Source organism: Aythya fuligula, chromosome 3, assembly GCF_009819795.1.
Source record: "Aythya fuligula isolate bAytFul2 chromosome 3, bAytFul2.pri, whole genome shotgun sequence".
In the NCBI taxonomy this organism is placed as follows: Eukaryota; Metazoa; Chordata; class Aves; order Anseriformes; family Anatidae; genus Aythya; species Aythya fuligula.
In genome coordinates this window covers 32024604-32047667 of record NC_045561.1, presented here as the reverse complement: position 1 = coordinate 32047667, position 23064 = coordinate 32024604, and the positions used below count along the sequence as shown (strand labels likewise).

General features: G+C 41.6%; 1 protein-coding gene across 3 annotated transcripts in view; it reads right to left on the bottom strand.

Moving 5' to 3' along the window:
- LTBP1 (latent transforming growth factor beta binding protein 1) overlaps positions 1-22610 on the bottom strand; it is a 199938-nt gene extending 177328 nt beyond the window's left edge. For all 3 annotated transcript variants that reach the window (XM_032185002.1, XM_032185001.1, XM_032185003.1), the window contains exons 1-2: positions 22553-22610; positions 6157-6445 (exon numbers count right to left, since the gene is read on the bottom strand). In XM_032185002.1, the coding sequence (XP_032040893.1) occupies positions 6157-6413 (257 nt within the window). In that variant the 5' untranslated portion in view covers positions 6414-6445; positions 22553-22610. The remainder of the gene's footprint in view (positions 1-6156; positions 6446-22552) is intronic.
- Positions 22611-23064: the final 454 nt, after the last annotated feature.

Here is a 23064-nt window from a genome sequence, read left to right as displayed (position 1 = left end):
TAAAGCAGGTGTTTTGAATGCTTGGGAAGACTTTTGTCTTGGAACAACAAAAGTGTTATCCCAACCTGAAATTTAACAAAGTAAACCCTCCTTATTGGAACTGAAAATGTGCTGTCATGCTATGCATTAAAAAACAAGCACCTTAGTCCCAGCAAGCTACCGGGAAAAAAGTGAAATTCTGCATATATTAGTACTCCAACAATTTTAGGGACTATTAAGCATTAAACCAAATATTGTTTGCCAACACCTTTTGAAATACTTCCTCAATAAATGGAAAATAATAATAGCAGCACAATTTCAAAAATTACGAAGTGGAAAAGCCACACTGAAGAATCACACACCAGTTTGCAACACAGCAACAAATAGCATTTAACTCCTCATTAAATCCACTTATTATGCATCTTCATGCAGACACTGAATGGCCAGGTGCATGGTTTTTCAGCTAGGGAAAAGATGTTGAAAAACACTAATGTTTGAATTGGTGGTTTATATTACTGTTTTCAGCTAAACTGAAAGCATCAGTATAGTTTTAGAAATAATGGTCTTCCTGGAAAAGCTGTTCCAAAAGCAGAGGCAATGATTTCTACACACACAGAGCATGCCTACATTGTTATGTCTGTATTTTGCTGTTGTGAACATTAATGTGAACATGTTCCAGTAGCACTTGAAGATAGTAACTCAGCAACAAGCTAATTTAAAAGTGAAGGCCACCTTGTTGAGTGCATTCAACTCATGGGAAGGAAGGGTACAACAACTCTCAAAATCAATGCGGCTTACAGGGCTCAGGAACTGATGGACAAACCTCACCTCCGACCACTGGAGTTAAATTTTGAAGCCTGAGAAGCAGAAGTTCCCCGACGTTGCAAAGCACGTGGTGCTGATCCTATCTCAGCATTTAGATACTTTTCTTAGAATAAATCCTAGAGGACTGGGCTGTAGGAGCGCAGAACCTAGTAGCCTGGCTCTGAAGGCAAAGGTAGAAGTCTGCAATTGCACCTAAAACAGCATAGTCTTGGCTCACTCTTAACCAAGGATCTGTTCAGGCCCTTCTATACACACTCAATATCCTCAAGTATGCACTCAGGTGTATCAGTCCTAAGTACACACACACATGCATGTGCCTAAGTACACTGATTAAAACCCGAGTTACACCAAGGAAAAAAAAAAAAAAAGCAGATTTAAGAATATTCATATAGAATATCTTGCCTAGAAGGAAAAAAAAAAAAAAAAAAAGATTTTCCAAGGTATCAGCATTGGAATTACAGTTTAGTTCCTCGCAACTCCCCGTGTTCCCTGAGAAGAGATGGTCTCTTCTGAAGAAAGAAGGCAGGGTATCATACAAGTTCTTGGCTTTGAAGGGAAACAGGGTCACCAACAGAGAATAAAAACAACTGAAATACAACTTTCAGAAGTTAAGAAGCCATCACAGACTTTCTATTTTTAGCTTAAAGTTGCTGGGTTATTTTTTTATTTTTTTTGACTTCTACGATGAGATGGCTAGCTCAGTGCATGAAAGAAGTGTGATGGATGTTTTTAAGCCAGACTTTAGCAAGGGTTTTGACAGTCTCCTGTTAGATGGTAGATTTTTATTTTATTTTATATATACATATATATAGTTTTACTTTCTAACTATTTTTTCTTGGAGAAAAATTGGTGAAACAAGGATAACTGGAATATAAAGCAGGTAAAAAAAAAAAAACTGCCTGGCTAAACAGATGGTAATCAGTCATATGAAGTCCAGCTTGCAGGAGGTTAAGTGAGTAACTAGGTACTTTCCTGAGAAGATCAATACTGGGACTGATATTGTTCAACTTTTCTTTCCCCCCCTTGTCTAGGGGAAATTAATAGTCTCAGCAAGCATGCAGACAACTCCAGTGTGGAGGAGTTGGCTGTTATACCAGAGGGCAGAAGGATTTTGACAGGTTGGAGAAATTAATGGACTTGCAAACTCAAAAGCAAACACAAACTCCTGTATCTGAAATGTATCAACCATGTGCAAAAGCACAGGCTTAGTGTTGAAATGACTGAAAAGCAGCCCCAAAGAAAAGGATCTGAGGTGCTGTTTGACAAGCCCAACACAAGTCATTAGCATACCCCTGAAGCAAAGATGACCAAGCATATATTGGGCTGTTATGGCAACAGCATAGCCAGCAGGTCAAGGGACTTGTTATTCCCTTCTATTTGGTGTTTTTGAGACTGCATCTCAAGTACTATATCCAGCTTCAAAATTAAAGAAATTAAGAAGGATACTAAAATTAAGAAAGACACAGACACAGCGAGGCGAGTCCAGCAGACTGCACGAGCTGCATTTGTTCATTGCTGCATTGATTTTAGTAGGGTCACAACAGCATGGCCAATTCTCCTCTCAGTTTTGTTTGTGTTTTTTTTTTTTTTAAATCTAAATTCACACTAATCTCACATTTATCCCTTTTCAATTACTAAGAATTAAGGAACTATCGGAAGAAAATAGTACATTGTTGAAGAGAAGGAAAAAAAAATAATACAGGTTGATTAGATTCACTGAAATTAACAAGTGATCTGCTTGCCTGTAAAAACATGACCAAGAACACAGTTTTGGAGGGGACCTCCTAGGAAGCATTGAAAGGTGCATTAGACACACTGGTAATCCCAATTCTGCCACCTAAAGGCTGTGAATCCACCTCTCCTCCTTTGATGAGCTTCGCTTTGCCCAGTACAAAAGCAAACTTTCATATTTCATCGACAATTGCCTCCTGAAAGCTGCTGCTATTGCCTGAAGGTGTGCTGCTGTGACATTTAAGCGTATTACTGAGCTTTGGTTGGTTGATGCTATACTTTCTGGTGACCATTTTCAAAACTGTAATGGAAAGCTTACTTCAAAAGAAGAACAAAAAGCATTATTTTCTACTCCCACAGCTGGTAAATGCAGAAAATCAAGCTGTTGGTGCTATGCTGTTGCCAACATGTGAGAGAATGAGATGTGAAGGGAACACTTGGAGTTCCTGGAGAGCTATCACAGCAAGTCAGGACCAGAAAGCACATCTGTTACTGAGATCAGAATTACCACCAGGTTCCAATAAGAAGCAGATTTTTTTTTCCAAGACACCACTTGTTTTCAATTACAGCCATCTACATCTTTTGCTAACATTCTTCCAAGATGAGACCTTGTACCTGACAACATCCATCCCCAGCTCCGGGCTATGACAGTGTCCGTGTGTTCTAAATCCAAGGTATTCCAGGAAATGAATCCCTCTCCAGGTTTCCTTCTGTTTAGTGCTCTGTTCTTCAAAAAGAGATCTCTGGGAAGAAATAAATAAACTTCCTACTTCCCTAAATATCATTGCTACCATGATCCCACGAAAACACGTAAGAACACATCTCAGTGACTGAAGTCAGGAAAGTTGCATTCATAAACAAAACATAAAAGTTAATGGAGGATGGCAAAACAGAATCACTGTAGAGACAAGCTTCTCATAGGAGCTTATTTTGGTGTTCTAGGTTGGGTCCTGCACTGGCTCTCACCAGTCCTTGACAGTTCAGCATAACAGCAGCACCTGTATTAGCACGTGAACTGCACCAACAGTAGATAATTCCATTCCTGCCATAGCCTTTCCTACATTTATAAGAGTGGGAACAGGAAAAAGTTATTCCTACAAGATTTGAGCAGCCTTACACAACAGAGATTACAAGACATTCAAAGGAGGAACTGAAACAGGAGCTAGCCTGTTTGCTCTGCACGAATAGTATAGCCCTGATCTCACAAGAATCCTTTAGCCCTGTAAATTGCCCTGGTAGTCATTGAGAACTACTGCTAGCACTCATTTCAATAGTTACATCTAAACATGCACCTTCTTCTTTTTCTTGTTTTATACAACCACTTAGGTTTGTCAAACAGCTCATTTTCTCTCCATCCCCTGGCTCCTGTGTCTGGCTCTTGCTAAGGCTGTAAGCTGGATTTCTCATGATTACAAAGACTCAGTTACCCTTTCTCCCACTCTATTATTGAGCTGTCTGAAAGTGATTTATCTTCATGTGATTTCAAAAGACTAACAATCCCATTTCCCTTAAAAAGCCTCTTTAAATCTAGAAGAAAATCCTTAGGCTAAGAAGGGTCATATTAACAAAGCCCACCTGGGTTTGCAGTGCTTGCGGAAGCATGCAGAGGCTCTTGGGATAGTAGACAATGTGACTTTTTCAGTCTGAAGTCAGTTCCTCTACATACGGGACATTGTCTCATGCAATCAGAAATGAACTTTGGTAAAGCATGGCACCCTTGCAAGTACCCTTTAGAAACACTTCGAGCATCAAAGCCTGGCAACCCACAGTAGCATGGAAATATATCAGCTTATTGTCTTTTTTCTTATGAAGCAAACCCTTTAGCCATGAACTCATCTTTTCCAGGAATAATGGAAAACAAACAAGTATTCCCTGGAACCATCCACAAGCCCCTTCCTTCTAAGCACAGTCTGAGTGGGTGAAAGCACAGATTTATTTTTTTCCCCAAGCAAGAACAGCCTTTTCTTAAAAAAGTTTTACTACCCAATTTGGAAAACTAACGTTTCTTGCAATAGGAAGAAGAACTCCTTGAGAATGCTTTTGTGTGGAGGAAGGAAGAAAGAGGCAGAAAGACATACAGTATACTCCACAGGAATCAGAACTGAAGAGATAGGAATTGCCTGGCCTCACTGTAATGATTCGCTCTATCACACTTTGTGGGGCTAAGCACAGAAGCCAGGTACTGAGGATTAGTAGTCCTGCTGGCCTGTAGGGAGGGAGCAGAGAAATCTGGTTATTTTACTGGTAATTTCCCTTTCATATTAATCCTAATAACCCTGCTCACTGTGGGCTCAGAGTACTGCAAAATACTAAAAACTGTGTGGCAATTCCTCTGTCCTTCAAGACTTTAAGTGTATTTGTTCTTAAAGCCCATTCTGCTTCATCTTCTACATTTCTCAAGGAACCTGTTGGCTTGGGGTTAAGAACTCCAACAGAAATCTAAATATTTAAGTTCCTCTTCCTATTACACAAGATGCATGAACCTGTTTTTACTTATGACCTCACAGTTAGACAAACTAGGACACCACTAGAAGGAATCAGAAGTGTTTTGGAGGAAGGAACCCAATAGAGGTAACCAGAAAGCACCAGGTATCACTGGCAGTGCCCAGTGACTTCTATTCTCAGAAGCAACTTGGAGAGGTATGGCAAGATGTACTTTGTTACCAGGAACGTGTAACTACTTAGGTGCAGTCTGGTATAATCCCACATTGCCCTTCTGGCTTCACTTTTTATAATTCTGGGCAAGGGAAATAACAGTTTATCTCCCAGTCTCAATAATCTTGCTCTTGAGGCTAGAAGATGGACTATATCCTTATTACAGCTATCCAAAAGTGACATCTTCAGAGGGCAACACTTTTTGCCTGACTTCACCTGAATCTGGAAGTACAGCAGCAGCTGCAGACACCTTAAAACTGCCCACTCAATTTGATCGCCAGGCTTCTGTGCACCCCACCACATTATGTGCAACCCTGGAACAAGTTATGGTCAGACACATTAAAATAAGCAACATTATAGTTAGAGAAATTTCAGATTAATTTGAAGTATTTCAACTAATGAAAGTAACATTGAAGCCTGGAGGCAGAGGAAAAACTCTCCAACAACAGGGGTGTTTCTTTGCTACCTATGACAGGCAGCTGCAGTCCTAAACCTCAAACGCAAGCAAACAGAAGCATCCATTGTAATAAAACTAAAAACGTTACTAGGAAAAAAAGGGGGAGGAGGGGACACAAGTATATTGATAGCAGAAAGGAGAAACCAGAACACACGCACAAAATCTTACTCTCCCCATTTATGTAGTGTTGGATGCAGTGTTGGGAATTTGTTGTTGATTAAACTCAATAAGTCAGCAGCATAAATTAAGAATAACTCCTGTGAAATTAATATAGCACTTTTATTCTAAGGAAAAAAATGACGGAATGATATTAAGGGATATTCTATTCTGGTGAGAAGATCTGGCTCACAAGGAGCCACTTAGAAGTCTTCGAGTTAAAATAAAACGTTCTTTAAAAATCAGTGAAAGATTCCAAGTGTGACTATATGAAAACATTTGCAAGGAACAACATTTTATAAATCCAATATATTGGACTTCTTGAAGAGCAAAAATAAAAACAAAGCACTTACTGTGGTTGCATTTGCTGAGGTAATCCAACAGGAGGCTTCTGCTTGATGGTGAAAGCCATCTGAGTCATAGGGCCAACCTTTGGTGGGACCTGCACCTTTCGAGAAAAGGTCTGCTGGGCAGCCTGCTGGGGAATGGGCCATGGGGGAGCAACAGGGTTCCGGCCTTCAGTGGAAGATGTGTCTTGCATGACCGTGTCCTCACAGGAATTGCCTTTTGTTCCTGGCTTGCACACACAAAGCTGAGGTCGCAGGCACATCCCTCCATTTTGGCATGGTGGTGCACAGTTAGCTACAAAAAGACATTTTAAAAAGTACCTGTGAAAAAGGATGACAGGAAATGCAAGCCCACCCCACAATTAAAAAAAAAAGTGTTAATTGTTAGCATTAATTGAAGTAATATTAACATTGCTAAGCTCCACAAAAAAGTTTGTAAGTTGGAACGGCTTTTACTGCTCTCCTACATAATACATGCACAACATTTGAACAGTTTAGTAAAGTAAAATGTTGGTGAGTTAAAAAAAAATAAATTGGAAATGTGCAAGTTAAGACCAAGAAATACAGAACTCTTTAAAATCTGTTAGTCTTCTGTACTCTTTCCCTGCATGCTCCCTCCCTATACTATGACAACCAAAATGCATACTGATGAAAACAAAAATAGGCAGATTATACAAGTTTACTGCAGATCCAAGATTGGATTCATTCTGCTACTATTTAAAATCACAGATCCCTTATATGCACCTAGAATGAATCATTACGGTCACATCAGAGATGACCAAAATGTTGCAGAGGCATGAAACGATTCAACCCTTCCCCCTCTAAAGCCAAGATGCAATTCCCTCTGAAATTACCACCATAATAACAAGAAAAAAAAAAAAAAAGCAGGAAAAAGAAAAAGCAGACACACAAACTGATCCTGCAAAGACATAGCTATACCTAGGGGCTGCGAGAGACAGGTGTTTGTGATTATCTTGCACTAGCTGCTGTATGCTCTTTTGTACCGCCAGTGCAGAGCGATAAGTTTCTTCAAAAGACAATTCACTTCTAGATACCCAGCTTCACACAGGATTAGTTACACTCTGTTTGTGTTGCTCTATCCACTGGCTACAGAGGGAGTCTGAATAATTAGCCTCCTCGCAACGGCCATCTCCTAGATCTAGTTAAAACAGGATCAGTTCCATTCTGAATGAGCAAGAATTATTGAGAAGCAAACCTTACAGACAAAATGAAAAAAGCAAAAGCAGCTGCTGATCATATGTATACATAACACTGCAAAGGTATGTGCCTCATTTCAGGATTTATTTTGGATGTTTCATCTTATAATGCTATTATATTTGGAGAATGTTAAACACTAAGATAGCAAAAACAGTATCTTCTTATCAAGAGGATTAAATTTAATAGCAAAATACAATTTGAATTAAAATATCAAAATTATTTTTTCATTTGTCTTAGAGATGCTATACAATGAAGCTTTCCCAAGAAGATACATTGCTGAGCAACACATTTTGCCCCTTCAAACAGAGCATACCTCTAATGTTGTTACAGATCTTTTTACATAGACAAAACAATATGCCAGATCAAAAGGTAAAGGTTTTACTAAAATAGGTAACACCGTATCATAAGCCATAACATACGATACTATACCATACTCAGGAATATCCAATTTCAAAGTAATTTAGAAAAAAAGTACACAGCCCTGTTCCAAATAAATTCAAACTGGAGCACTTGGCACTTCAATCAAGTTTTTATACATGCATTTATATACAAATATAAAGCAAACATACAAGCACACATTTGAAAAAAACTTGCTAGGGTGGAACTGTGTTAGCTTGGTGCAACTTGTCAGCTGATAATATCAGCTGGTACAGATGTATCATGTATACCATCTGTGCACAGGGCACTAGAGTTACATACACACAACTTCATTTACACCATGTGCTTCTCACACGTAAACTCCCTTCCATGTGCTGGTCAGCAATTTATCTCCTCTTGAATGCTACTTGACTGAACTAGCTGGATTACATATTGCACATCTCCCTGGGAACAAGAAGTGGTCATTTGCTTATTTATATTTCTGATTATTTGGAGAGCATGTATTGCCTTTTACTGCCAGAAGGCTGAAAATTTTCACTGTAAACGTGAGAAGGAATTTACAACAAGCATATGTTATGATACACAAACTCTTCCTTGCATCTTGCCTTCAAGACCTAGATTTTGCTACAAGCAGTAAAAATTCACAAATGACTGAAACGGATCATATCTTTGGAAAACAGACTGAGACCTTAAATTCTAATGAAGTTTCACTGACCATTCTAATGAAGTTTCACTGACCAAAGAAGTGGAGCAAAAGGGAATTTTTCAAGATCCACAACTACTATAGTAGTGCTAACTACTGAAAAACCTGGGGAAAAAAATAAAAATAAACAAACAAACAAAAAAAAGCAAACTAGCATCGCGATGCACCAGAAAGCCACAGAAGCTAGGGAAGCCAGAGCGCAACCTTTCCAGGGCTTGGAACCACACAACTGCTGAACACATCCTTGGACACCCCTTGGATTTCCCTTATCCCTTATACTGGTAAGTGTTAAAAGTAAACACTTCAGGATAACCAAAGATCTAAGAACACAAGACCCTTTGAAAGATTTCTTTTTACACACGGAAAAAGAAAGCAGACATTCAGCAGGACCGCTTCAAAACCCTTTTTAATGTGGCTCTTTGAAGGGAACACCTGTATTTCTAGTTACATATGACTAAAGGCCAACCAGGCCACTCCAACACACCTCCACAACTATGCATGAGGTCCCCTTTCAGGATTGCTCTGAAAGGAAAAAAAATGTTCATCACTGGAACAAAGCACACAAGATCTTGCTGCTGGCTAACAGGTCTCTGCTACTCCTGGTGCCTAGACAAAAAGGAAACAAAAACGTGGCATCTCCTGCTCCATGTAATATGAAAATAGCTGCATTAGCAAAGCAACTGTTTTCTCTACTGCAGTGCAAAACACTGAAAACAGGCTGCTAAATCTGACAGCTGTACAGTGAAAACAACAACCTGCACCACATTTTAGGTCATTTCATCTGCCAGGTTTTTGATGTGACTTTCTCTTCCTCAGTCTGGAGGGAAATACGCTACCAGATAGTGACAATACAGATAGGTATCTTCAAACAGAAATAACCAGGTAATACAAATCTCAGAGATGTGTTCATAAAGAATTATTCCTCATTGAGGACAGCACTACGATAAGAGGCTTTGGAGGAACTCTGATACCAGAACTGTGACCCCATCACCCTGGTCACCTGTAAGCATAGCGTAGAGATCACAGGGAAACAGCTTGAGCACAGTCTGTAGTGCTTTAGAAAGAAAGAAAGGTTTCTGCAAAAATTAGTTTTAAAATCCAATTTTTACAACATGAAAAAAGTTCATATTGAAAGCATATTTCTTGAGATTTATGGACATGCATCCATAAAGCCTACAGGCTTCTCAACAAGTTTCTTGAAATTAAACGTGTGATGAAGCTTGCAAGTCTGTCTGCGATGGACAGTGTCAGTGGAACAAAATAACCAGTCTGTTATCTCCTAATTCTCAAAACATGTGAAATAAAAATTCATAACTGCATAAAAGACATTTCTGAGAAAAATGTTGGGCTTTTTTTTTTTTTTTTTTAAACTGTGGTTAGGAACCAAAGTTATGCTGCAGAAGCCTAACAAAACTTCTTAATCACTTACAAAGTGAACCTAATTGTTCACTTTGAACAAAAAAAGGTTGCAATGAGTTTAAAACTATGCAGCTGAAAGTAGAACCTGTTTTGGAATTACTTTTTAATTTAAAAAAAATATTAAGCAGACTCAGTTTTACTTCACTGACAGCAACATAAGCAAAGTTTCTCTTATTTAGATATATAAAGCATACAAGGCTCTGCAGGACGAACTGCATTACTCTAACATCTGGCATTGCAACAAAACAAGCATCAGCAGGTCCAGAAAATATGTTAGACTCAGTTTGTCTCAAACGATGTGATCTGTGACAGCAGGTTGGAAAACCGATTCATTCGCTCTTCACAACAATTGACCCTTTGATCAAAGTTCTTCATGAACATTGTATAACAGAAGATCACAAAATCAAGAAGAGGATCACATTTTAGGAAAGAATTAAAATGAACATTTAATTGATACAATACAGCAGTTTATTTTTAAAAACATTCAAGACAGCTGTAATGTGCCAAATGCATGACCTAATTATTTTGTTTGAAGACAACAATAATGGCACATCCAACTCAAAACACCATTATTTTCCATAAAGCGAAGCTTCCAAAAGCTGGAATATGGAAGAATTAGGCTTGAAACTGAAAAATGGGCTTGTACACCCCTGTTAAAAAGTTTTGATGAGGCTTGATGAAAGGCTTGATGCTGTGGTCACAACTACAAGTTCAAAAATGAAGCTTGGCAAGATGCAAGCAATGAGACTGGCCTTACTGAGTCAGATCAAAGATGTACTTCATCTCTTTCCCCCATGGTAAAGGTGGCTACTTAAGGATGGGTATAAGAACTGGGTGAGAAGCAATAAAAGCTTCTACAATTACAGCCTTCGGTGAGAGGCTCAGCAATTTCTGAGCAAGAGCACTGTTTTTGTGTTTAATAGCCCTCAACAGAATTTTCTGCCAGGAATTCACTGATCTGCTTTTTAAGCCTGTTAGTTTCAGCAGCCACAACTTCTTGTGCCAAGGAAGCTGGCCACAGGCAACATAACTAACCTCGCCTCACCTCCCATAGGTGTAACTTGGTGAAGGAACAAAAGGCTTCTTAGGGTTGCTTTTTTGTTTGTTTTGTTTTTTTTGGGGGGGGGAAGTTTTAAGGCCATGCAATTTGTACCTACTAAAAATAAAGGAAGTTTGACCCATACGCAGCAGAATTAATAAATGCCTGCTTGTTATTCTTGCTTTTTCTTCTCCCAGTGTGGCAAGCCCCACCTGCCTGCCATGGTATGGTCATGGACAACAGACTTCTCATTGTGTGGTTACATGGCAGCAACTGCTGCACCACAGGAACACATCCATGGATCAGCAAGCGACTCTCCACAGAGTGTAGTTATGGAGTTCTGCCTTCTTTTTCAGATGGAAACAGCACTAACCAAAAGTTCCTGGCAAAAACAGCAGTGAAGTTAACAGTGCAACAGTGAAATGATTACTTTAAGTTACCCCTATGGCACTTCTAGAAGAGACTTGCATAGGGATCTTTTCTGATAAAGAGAAAATGATCGAGAGCATTTCAGAAGAGCAGCACACGTCCAACATCGCATATACTCTTATGCATGTAACAACACCTTTTAGATACGCATCAAGGACTTTTTTTTTTTTTTTTTAAGGGGAATTCATACCTGCAGAGACACCCTGTTCTAAATCCCTTCATAACGTGACTGAGTCACGCACACCACAATCAACAGTGACTAACAGGCTGCTGTTGCTTAACCAGCCCATTTCAGATTGCTCAGTTCTCTCTCGGAGTTGCAGTCTACTCATCCTGCTCCCCCATGGATGGTTTTATTATGAGCTATGATTGTTCTCTGAACAAAGCTTTTATCCATCATTGCATTTCATTATTGTCTTTGATACACCATTGCATTTCATTTGTTCTCAGAGTTGCTACAACAGCCAAACTTGAGTTAGAGATGTGAAGTCTCAGAGGCCATTTCAGAATTGCCCATCCCTGTGGCTTGTCCATCCCTGATGGGGCCAAAGCGTTCCAGCTCTTCCTCAACACAGAGTGCTATGCAAATACAAACCAAGCCTAAGTTATGAGCTGTATTGAGTTTTTTCAGGTAGCAAGCTGTTTGAGTCAATAAGGATGCAGATGAACTGTGTAAAACTGCAGACTTTACACCTCAAGCAATTAGGCGGTAAAATTGCAAATAACATTCAGTGTAGATAAATGTGAACACACTGGGGAAAAGCAATCCTAACTTCACATTAAATTGTTAAATTGCTGATCTTCAAGCAGACCACTACCACTCTCAAATGAACCGTTGTCAGTAGCTCCATAAAAACATCAGCTCATTGCTCAGACACAATGAAAAAAAACACAAGCATTAAGAATTGTTGGATAAGGAGTCAGGAGTAACAACATAGAACTGCACTATAAGGCCCCTTTGTACACACGTACCCATAGCTCCCCCTACCTGGGCTGCTGCATACCATTCTGGTGCTTTCATCTTGAAAAGGATTTCCTGGCAGGAGAACCCAGGAAAGGTTGTTGGAAGGGCAACTGGGATGATCAAAGGTGGGAAACAGCTTTTTTGTGTGAGCCATGCCAAGGTTCCCCAGAGCTCTTCGGTACAGAAAACGAAGTATGGAAAAAGGCTCCAAACTCATAAGTAACAGCAAAAAAGGTGAACATCGTCTCTTCTGTCTTGAGAGCACCATGCAGACACAGCTAGCCACAGGTTCAACGTGGCCCACGTGGCAGAGAGGGGGCAATTAACCCGGGGTACTAGGATCACTAGAATCACTTTGAAATTCCTGAATCACCAGACACTGAATCTCACATTTTTCAGTGAAATTATCCCAAAATACTGATGCATTTTTCCCTAATGAACTACTGCTTGCTGCCATCACAGACAGCATACTGGGCTACAGGAGCACCTATCAGGCCTGGTATGGCCGTATTTAAGGCATTCTTTGAGAAAAACGAGCATAAAACAACAGTACTACCCTGAGGCTTCAAATTTGGAAGACCTTTCCAACACATCTGCATGTAGTATTTTGTACTGATTTACACGTATGCACTTTTCAGGGCATGCATTCAGGTCATTTTGGTTAAAAACACATAAATATTTGCAGGACCAAGTCCTAAAACGTGAGGTTTATAACACCTTGAAAATATGTTGCTATGGAATGTTCTAAAACTTAATAAATTAAGCAAAATTTTGTATACTAAATCAGTAAGTATAAAAACTTCAGTATGTTCTAATATTTTATCCAAGACTTTTTCATACCTTTCTAGATAATCAAAACAAAGGTACAAGTCATTTGCTGTGAAGAAACTTTTATATTGAATTCCTGACAGTTCTCAGATTAAGATCATTAAGCCTTCCCATGTAGATGTTCATCACTTGGATTTCACAACAATTTAGTTATCTTCTTCATTTGCAAGAATTAAAGAATAAGAATTTTGGGAGAATTAATCATTTGGAGAACTAAATTTAGAGAAGAGTACTTTCTAATGAGAAACTCGCAATAACAATTTAAATGGTCCCAAAGTCTTCCTGCAGATCTAACCTTTTTGCCTCAGCTCCACCTCTAAGGATCTCCTTTTTCAAGCAAGTGCTGTTGATTTGTACTTAAATGACCACAAACATTTGTCATGGTCATTCCTGTGTATCTAATAATTTCATACAATGTTTACACTACAATGAACAGTGTTGCACATTTAGTGAGCCCATCCAGTAGATCCTTCCTCTCTGTTTGAATGTAAATTTTAATGTATGGTTGTTGTTTTTCCTCCCCTTCTTAACCACACATATTTAAGCATCAATTTCCAACAGCTTAAATTGCTGCAAACACTGGTTCTGTATGCATCATGGTCCATGCCGCCCATGACATATTACTAATCCTTTCTGGTTACGTTCAACATAGGAATAGGCTGTTAAAGGCATAGCAAATACCGTCTCATTTCATTAATTCAAGATTACTATTCCTCAAGCACACAAGAAACCCAAACTTAAGTACATCTTGGTTGAGTGAGCATCCTAAATAAAAATTCACGGTACAAAGGCACCTCCAGCTCCCGCTGTGTTGAAAGACAGAGCGATGACCCCCCTACTGATACCAAAAGAAAGGCAGGGAAGGGCCCCGTCTCTCCTGAGAGGCTACGAGCTGGGGGTTCTGAATGTGAAGAGGCATTTCCCTGGCTCCCTCAGAGAAATCTGAATATGGTGCCGACATCCTGGAGAAGGGCAAAGTTTGTAATGGTTTCCTGTTGGTCGCCCTACTGATTAGCTCACCACATACTTGTAGGCTTTTATTCTGGATACCACATTGAGTCTTAAGTCTTTGTAAGCATTGCAAAACTCAGGATTGAGGATGCAACACTGGAGACTAGAAACCCAAAAGCTAACTGAAGGAACATTTGGTGCTCACCATCTTGTGCTTTTCCAGGGATCTACTTCTGCATCTGAGTATCTCTCTTCAAACACTTTTCAACAGCTGAATTTTAGCTGAAGTACATTTAACACGTCTACATAGTCATGGAGGACAGAGAGAGAGGCACTTGTGACCAAGGGTGAGACAACCACGTTGTGAGAGCATCCTATGAAAAGTTAAATTTACTTAATGCCATTTCTGCTGATTATTTAACTTCAAAAAGCCTGCACGACCTCTACATGAGTAATGGAGGAAACATTATGACCATCTGTGTCTTCCTACACAGGAACTTTGTTCTTATCATAACTACATGGTCTTAGAGAAATTCTTTCCCTAAATATACTTCAAATAAAAGCATGCATCACATAGGAATTCTTCACTGGTCCACTTCAAACATCTGAAGCATTCCTATATTGACATGGATGACTACATAAACATGAACTCCGTGAAAGGAGGGAAACAAAAAACAACACCTCTGGCATACATAGTGCTTTTTAAAAAAAAAAAAAATCAAGTTTCTCTCCTAGTATGTTATGTGGTCATCATGCTACTACTTTCTATATATCTTCATACAATGACCTTTAAATGCTACAATACATCAGAAATTTATGGCAACTATACTCAAATATTGCTGGAGCTAGGCCTTTGAAAAAGGGCACATTTTATTGATCATAAGAACACATTCTGCTAGTTGGTACTTGGCATTTTCATCGTGTTTACTGGGGTTTATACATTATAAATTACGTTAGACTGAAAAATCTAGGAGATCATTTTAAATATTTAATATTTTGAGATTGGAATTATACATATTCTGACAGCACAAAATTTAATTTCTCACATGCTATATACTATATATTCTTTAATTTCTGTATCAACAACAGCAAAGGATAATTCACTACAGAGTGGACTAAGCTAGGGAAACCAGAAAATTTACATGTTAGATGCTGTTCTTGCCTGCTGGAGTGGTTAATGCTCCAGTTCGCAATCCTTTTAATTGTTTTAACCTCTCCCTCATTACGCTGTTTATTCAATTCGTTACAAAATACTTTGTACAAAATACACAGGAATTCAAATGAACCAACAGAAACTCAATAAAAAAACAATTGAAAAATTCTAACTGGATGCAGGATTCAGACAACTGAAGTGTTACAGAAAAGAAATACCAGAGAAAAAGACTATTAATCATCACAGAGTAATTAAGATGTTAAGAACAATGAAGTTTTTTTGTAAACCGAACCAATTCTCAATACAATTTCACTGTGTAGTTGAGCTTCTTCAGAAATCCAGGTCTAAACTGCCATCTAGAGATAATAAAATAATTGACTTAAATTATGGGGAAAAAAAAGTCTTAATAAAGGACAAAACAATGCCCCTCTATCAGGGGGCAGCTCTCCAGAACCCTGGGTTGATACAGGGATTACTGCTTTTCACAAAGAGAGCACAGCTGAGCAGAACTACTATTAGCTCTGTATTTAAATAAGTACCTCAACTTGATAACTCCAAATCCTTGTTCTCCTGTGTGCAGTGACAAACGTGGAGAGACACCCACGCAGTCTGCTAACCACCCACAGTCTGCTAACAGTGGGCAAGGCGATATCTGAACAAGGAGTCAGCTGAGGGTAAGCTGCACCCTTCTCCACCAACCTCCTAACTCCTAGGGGATCTGCGCCTGTTTTGAGGCAGGATCAGTCTCTAAGATGCAGCACTTCACAGTGGAGCCTGTGAAGGGAAGAGGGATGCTGCACCCAACCTCTTTCCAAGACCTGATGGAGTGCAGAACCCTACAGCTTGCTGTATTCACTCTTTTCTGAAGTCCAGGAGGCTTGCTGATCCCACAGGTTTCGCTGTGCTCCCACCTGCATGGGAGAGGAGGGACACCCAGGAGGATGCACGCTGCTGCCAGGAAGAGCAGCCCTACAGCACGAGTGCCACTGTCTGGGAAATGGGACAAAAGAGGCACAGCTGTTGAAGGCAGGAACAGCTCCAGGCTGTGCCACACGAGGGTGAGGTGAGTACAATAAGGATCACTTGGTTGCCAGCACTGATGCTGTCCCTGCTTTGAGCAAAGCCAGGAGAGCACCGCAGCATCACTGTGTCCACCAGAGCGCTCACCCAGAGCCCACACAGCTTTCTGCACCGCTTCCAAACTACAGGCACACTGAAGGTAAACACAGCTGACAAATCTGAAGGGGGAAAGAGGGGAAAACAGAAACACAACCAGTTTTCTGGGCTCCCTCTGATAATATCTTAACAGAGAAAGCATTTAAGACTTTTTGTCATCAGCACATTTACTACAGCTGTACCGTATGTTCTGCTTCTTTGATGGCTGGCTGTAGCAGTTTGTGTCAACAAATCTGTTGTCTGCTCCAGTACGGCAGCACAAACCCTACAGAAATGTCTTTGAAGGCTCTTTTTTCTGTGCATTTTTTGTTGTGGGTTTGGTTTCCTTTTAATCTACACACACATAGTACTTGTATAAAGTAGATAGAGGCCATAATATCATCATAACCTCCTTTGCTCCCAGTAAAATAACACCTGGGTCACGTAGAAAATGGTAGGTGGGTTTCTCCTACTCCTGCATGTGGCTGGGAGCCCCATGCCTGCACCAGGCTTTAGCTTGCACCAGGATCCTCTCTTGAGGCAAGTCCGATCAGTCACACTTGCTGAGGTTTTACTCACATTGTGGGGCCTTCTTAAGGCACAGGCACTATGTGTATCTTAGATCCTGACAAAATATACTTGGACAAAAAATATCTAAACAGCTACATCAAAAGAGTGAATGCTTCAAGAATGCACCTTATGGAATTCAGCCTCACAGCGGCACTCACGCCGTGAGAACAGACTACACCTACTTCAAAATAAATACTAAATCCAGAAGCGGGTATACCATGGGCCTCGGGTCATCAAAAGCAAGGGTTCCAGCCTGTAGATCTGCTCGCATTAATTAGTCCACGCTGCTCACTCACGTAGACAAGGCCAGCGATGGCAGGAATCCGGAACCTCCCTTTCTTTCCTCCTTCCCAAGGACAGTAAGTGACAATGAAGTGATGTGGAACTGTCACTGAGGGCTGACTCGCTACGCAAGCCAGGCTATTCCTCTTACACAAAAACTAAAAGTTTTATTTACATATTATAGTAGTAGCCACAGCACAGGCAAAAAATCAGCTACTCAAGTAATGGCTTTCATTTTTTCAATTTCAGGGTCTTTTAAAGCAACATCGAAGAATAAATTATAAGAGACTAATGCATAAGTGAGTCACATGAGGTCACAGAAGTTATGTCTCTCTGAAATTCAAACATTCAATTTTGACATAACTTTAGACATAACTTGAAGGAGATTGATACTGTTTTTACTGAGATGATGATCTCCAAATGTGAAGAAGAAACATTTGGGAAGAGTACGTTGTAGTTGGGCTTTGTATACATAATGTAAATTAACAGAACTTGGTAAAACTCAAAGCCACAACACTGATTAGGAACAAGCCTTGGGAACCATTTATGACCAGAAAACCTCCAAGAAACACAGCTGCAAGCATTTGAAGTACTCATTGCAGTCATCAGACGTACAGCTCTCCTGAATACCACCACTTCTCAGAGCTGAGCTGAAGACAGCAGATTCTCAGCCACCAATATGAAAATACTGAGTGGCACACAGCTTTACCTCTAAACTGTGTGGGACCCATGTATGCTTCTAAGTTCCCAGGTGTGGATCAAAGCCCTAGGTCAGAACAAGACCTAAGCATGCAACCTTTCCCTCAGGTCCCACAAGAACAGTCAGGAGCACAAGCTGGAAGCGGCCTCATGCATACTGCAGCCAGGCCCCACACAACTGACCTCTGGAAGCAGCGGCTAAGCCAATGTGCCCTCACCCTGATGGAGGGATGGAGCTGTCGCTTGTGAACTCCCAAAGCATAGCTCTGAAGCTTTAGGGACGGGACAGCTGAACAGCAGTACACAGCAGAGGCCATGCAGATTTGGGAAGTGAACAAAGGGACCTTCCTCAGAGCGAGTATTGGCACAGCTTTCTGGTCTCCTGCAGAAGGGAGACTCTATTGTTGTATATTTTCTTATTCCAAAAAAGAAATCAGGCCTTGCTTATCTACATATCTTGCTTATATACATTTACTTAACATTCAGTCAGGAAGTCTTCCAGAAGAATAGAGAATAAACAAAATCATCTTTTAATAATAAAGAGACAACAGATCGTTTGGCTTATTTTCTGATGACCTTAGCACAGTGTCTGGGCACACAACAAGGAAAGGAAAGAACCCCACGGCCCCAGTCAGAGAACCTAGCCCGGCTCCAGCTCCCAAATCTTCACCACATGCCCATCCATAGAACACATGCATGCCCCACACAACCCTCTCAGCTAACAAAGATGGCAGCCTTTTTCCTTTCTTAATTGACAAGGATGATACACATGGATTCTGCATCTCTGCAGTCAGTCATTCCTCTCCCTATATGAGCTTCACACTGAACATAACCCTGCCAAGCCCACTTTCTCACCGATATGAGCCTTCCTTACTCCTCTGCACAGGAGCTCACACATTTCAGCATTCCTTTAACATCCAGCTCTTTCCTTCCCACTAACATTTGTTAATTTGCACCATTATTTTAGCAGAAGTTAGAACTCCTCCAGGCAGTGCCATTACATTGAGAACGCTCACAAACACTTCACATTAATACTCCAGACAAAACATTACAGACCTCAGAAGGTGTCTACTACTACAACAAGGGGCAGTCCAGTTAAAACTTCTTTGGAGGTATCGGGTCCTGCATAAAATAGACAATTTCTTTCTTGACTTCCCAACATGAAATACAATCCTTTGTAATCATTAAGAAAAAGACAAACAGAAGAGCATATTTTGTAGCAAGTAATATTAACCAATACAAATCTAGGAGCAAGTAGATAGGAGACAAGAGGTTTGAAAAGGATAAACATGCAGTTGAGAGACAGGAACTCCTAATTTCCAGCTTAGGTCTTCCAGTCAGTTGTTATAACTTGTCCAAGGCCACATTTAACCTATGGTTCAATTTCTCCAAAAGAAATAAATAATTTAGAACCCACACTCTAGGTTTTACTTGCCTTACAGCCACGTTGGAGAGCTGATTAATGTCTGTATAATGCTCTAGTAATGCAACAAGTATTAACAAAACACAGCATCTCCAGCCTTGGTGGTATCTTATTATTGCTCTTACACAGATCATAACCTCCAATAACTACAGCTGTAAGACAATCAGTCATAAACCCTTTCACATGACTAAAACCTTCCAAAGTGTTGATTGCCATGACTGAATTTTTGCCACCTTCATCTTTACCCAAAGGTGGATGTTCTGAACATTTCAAAAAGGTCTTCTTGGAAGGCTTGAAGTCATTTTCCCAGCGTAAAGCAATTCTGAATACTCTGAAGACTGAGCTTTATGATTTTATGTTTGTAGTTAGAATTACGCAGTTCTTCACAAGCAAAGTCACACCAAGTTTGAAAAAGTTCCCAGGATAAATCTTTACAATGTAAAACTGTAATATTAAGCACAGAGTGGAGAAAATCTATGTGCCTAGAGTTGGGTATGGCAGGCACTCTCACCAGGTTGCTAATGGGAACACAGCTCACCTTCTGAGGACAAACCACAAGACTTCAACATGAGGACTGTCAACACAGGAGACAGTTCAGCTTCAAACTACAAGTTCAAAAAGAACCTGAAAAGTCCATGTTTCTCCTCCATGCTGCCCTGTGACCTGCACAGAAATATCTCCCATACCAGGACTGGGGAACACAATACGGCTGCCACTATAAGCAGCCAGGTGGCCACCAGCCTGGGACAGGAGTCCCAAGGGAACAGCAGCCACAGCCCCAGCTCCGTGCTTGGGGAAACAGCCCCAGCAAACACCTCCAGCAAGAGGAAGGGAGTGGAGAAAACGAACGACACCTGGACTGCAAGACCATGCCTCTTCAGTCCGCCCCCTATTTCCGTGGGTTACAGGCAGGCTTACTGACACAGGTGCAGCAGAGCAGAAACACGCAGTGCTTGCTGCCGTCTGGGATCACACCTGAGCTAATAAGCCCCGTGATCAGAGCTGGCTCTCAGCACTCTGGGGCTGGAAGCCTGATGCAGACAAATGGAGGCTGGCCCTGGAAAGAGCCAGTACGGGTCTGGGGTTTATTAGCTCAGGCTTTGCACCATGCGAAAGAATATAAGGTGGCCCTAGAGGCCAAATAGCTTATTAAACCGATACTGAGCCTGAGCTAATAAACCCTGACAGATCCAAACTGACTCTGCATGAAGTCAGCTCAGGTGTGCCTGCATTTGTGGCACAATTAATCCACAACTGGAACAATCTCCTCAGAAACTGACAGTTTGCTATCAGACTTCGAAAAATAAAAAAAAACAACGCATTTTCATAGGAGACAAAGGGGTTAACATTTGCTCAGTTATAGGGTTTTTGTTCTCCCGAACGAAACATCGGGAGGTTCAAGAAAAGGAGGTATCTGGCTTTTATGACTGGGAGACTAATCTTCCACAGCTAAATCAAGTCAGTGCTATCTCATGGTTTTCCTAAGTTACAAAACAGACAATTTCAGGCCATTTAGTGCTTCCCTTGGCTTGCCAAAAGAGGGGTAAAACCAAGAAGATTCAAGCCAAGTGTGTTTTACCACTGCTGGGAGGCATCAGAGCAGGCAGCAAAAGTATTTAATGCAAAGGAGGGCCCAATAGCAGAGACACAATATGAGAAACAAAGGTCAAACAGAAAATCCCCCCAGCTTTCTTTTAACTCTTTATCTGCTGCCCTATTCCTTGAATTACTTCAATTCCCATAGTTACTGATGGATTTAAATGAGCTATCCCACAAAAATCCAATTGCCTTAGTCCTTATTGAAGAACCTAAAAATAGAAATGAATAAAGAAGGAAGGCAGAAAGAACAGCTGGATAACAATGGGGGGAAGTTGAAAACATGGAACTTAAACAAGAGAAAGCAAAGAAAACTACTTAATTTGTAAGCAAAAGTTTAAAAGGATGCATTGAAATTATCTAGAAAGAAAAGTTACTGGAAGACAGATTGAGTCAAAGCCAAGACAGGAGATTTGTTTTTTTACTCAAGATAGAAAAAAAAAATAATAATAAAATTGATTTACAATAGCATTGTAGTTTAAATAGCTTTTTGACTTTGAACATCCCAAAGTTACATTGTTTTCTTCCGATTTTGTTAGTCTTTCAGCCAATGTAGGTGTTCAGTAAGCTCTGCAGCTAGCCTCAAAGCAACGTCCCAAGCAATGTAAGCTGACGGAAATCATTCTAGCACTTGTCAAGTGTATTAAGCAAAAGAGAGGTGGCTAGCCTAACAGGGCAGCATTTACTTCAAACTGAAAATGTAAATTTTGAGGACTACCTTAAATACGTATTTAGGTTGGTCACGGAAATTGTGCAGTTTTGTCTTTAACAGCCTACTGTAATAAAGCCCCCAGCAACAGCTCCAGGCAGGTCAAAGGTACTTAACCTTTCTGAGGATTACAAATGTTATTGCTCCCTATTGTGAAAAATCCCACACAGGGACAAAACCCCCTGTAAAAGCCCCCAAACACGGTTTGCATCTTGAAAACACTTAGCTCTCTCAGGGACGGAGGTTTGTCCTGCCAAACTACAGTAGTGTGCCAAGACCTGCAGGATCTCGCTGACACCTAACAGGGCTTCCTGAAGGGGGATGCCATTCCTGCCTCCTCCAGCTCTTCCCTAACCTCATGGCAACATAACTCCAGTTCAGCCCTTTGCAGTCAGCCCTGAACCCTGCCCAAATTAGCCGAGATCCTTCCAGTTCTGCATCAGAAAGCACAACCTGGTTATGACAGCGCTAACCACGCAGGGCTGTTTTATGGACACGTGTTGCGTTTCGAGACATCCCAGTAGCAGCACGCTCCCGTACGGGAGCAAGCCCATCATCTCCTTTGCCTTGTTCATCGCTTCAGGAACCGCAGGCAGCCCAGACACTACATGCAATGGGGCAGCGCATGCACATGGCAGCTCCCCGCTCCCCACCTTGGCTTCTCCAGCGGGTTATTCACCCTGCTACATCCCTGCTCGACACAAACTCCTTCCAAAGCATCACCTCGGGGCTTCCCCCCCTCCCTCACAAACACTCCCTTCTGCCGAGCTCCTTCTCCTTTTGAGCCAAGGAGAGGTGCTGCCCACCCCCAGCAGAGGCTGAGCCAGCGGGGATTTGGGAGCAGCGCCCTGCTCGCCGCCGAGGAAGAGCATCGCAAGCTACTCACGTTTGATGCACCTCTGGGAGCCCGTGGCCTTGCTCCAGCCGTGGCAGCACTGCCCCCCGCACACGTTCACCCTGCGGGGAGAGCACAGCGGAGAGAGGGTCCGCGGGGGCTCCCCCCTCAGCCCCAGCCCCGGGAGAGGGCGGGCGGGATGCAAAGCACCAGGGGCGAGCCCCCCGAGGGACGGGCACGGGGGCTGAGGGCGACGGGGAGCGCCTTACCCCGGCAGCTGGTGCTTGTTGCGGAGCGGCAGGCCGGCACTGCTGCTGCTGCTGTTGGCCTGGGGGCTCGGCGGAGCTTTGTGCCGCGGCCCGAAGCGGGCCGGCTTGGCGAAGGAGGCGGCGGGGCTGTGGGGGCCATGAGGGCCGGCGGGGCTGAGGCGCAGCGGGACGGGCGGCTTGCTCATCCGCCGGCTGCGCTCCAGGCTGCCGGTGCCGCCGCCGTACCGGGCGTGGAGCTGGAGGTTAAACGAGCGCTGCTGCTGCTGCTGCTGCTGCTGCCGGCCCCCCAGCAGG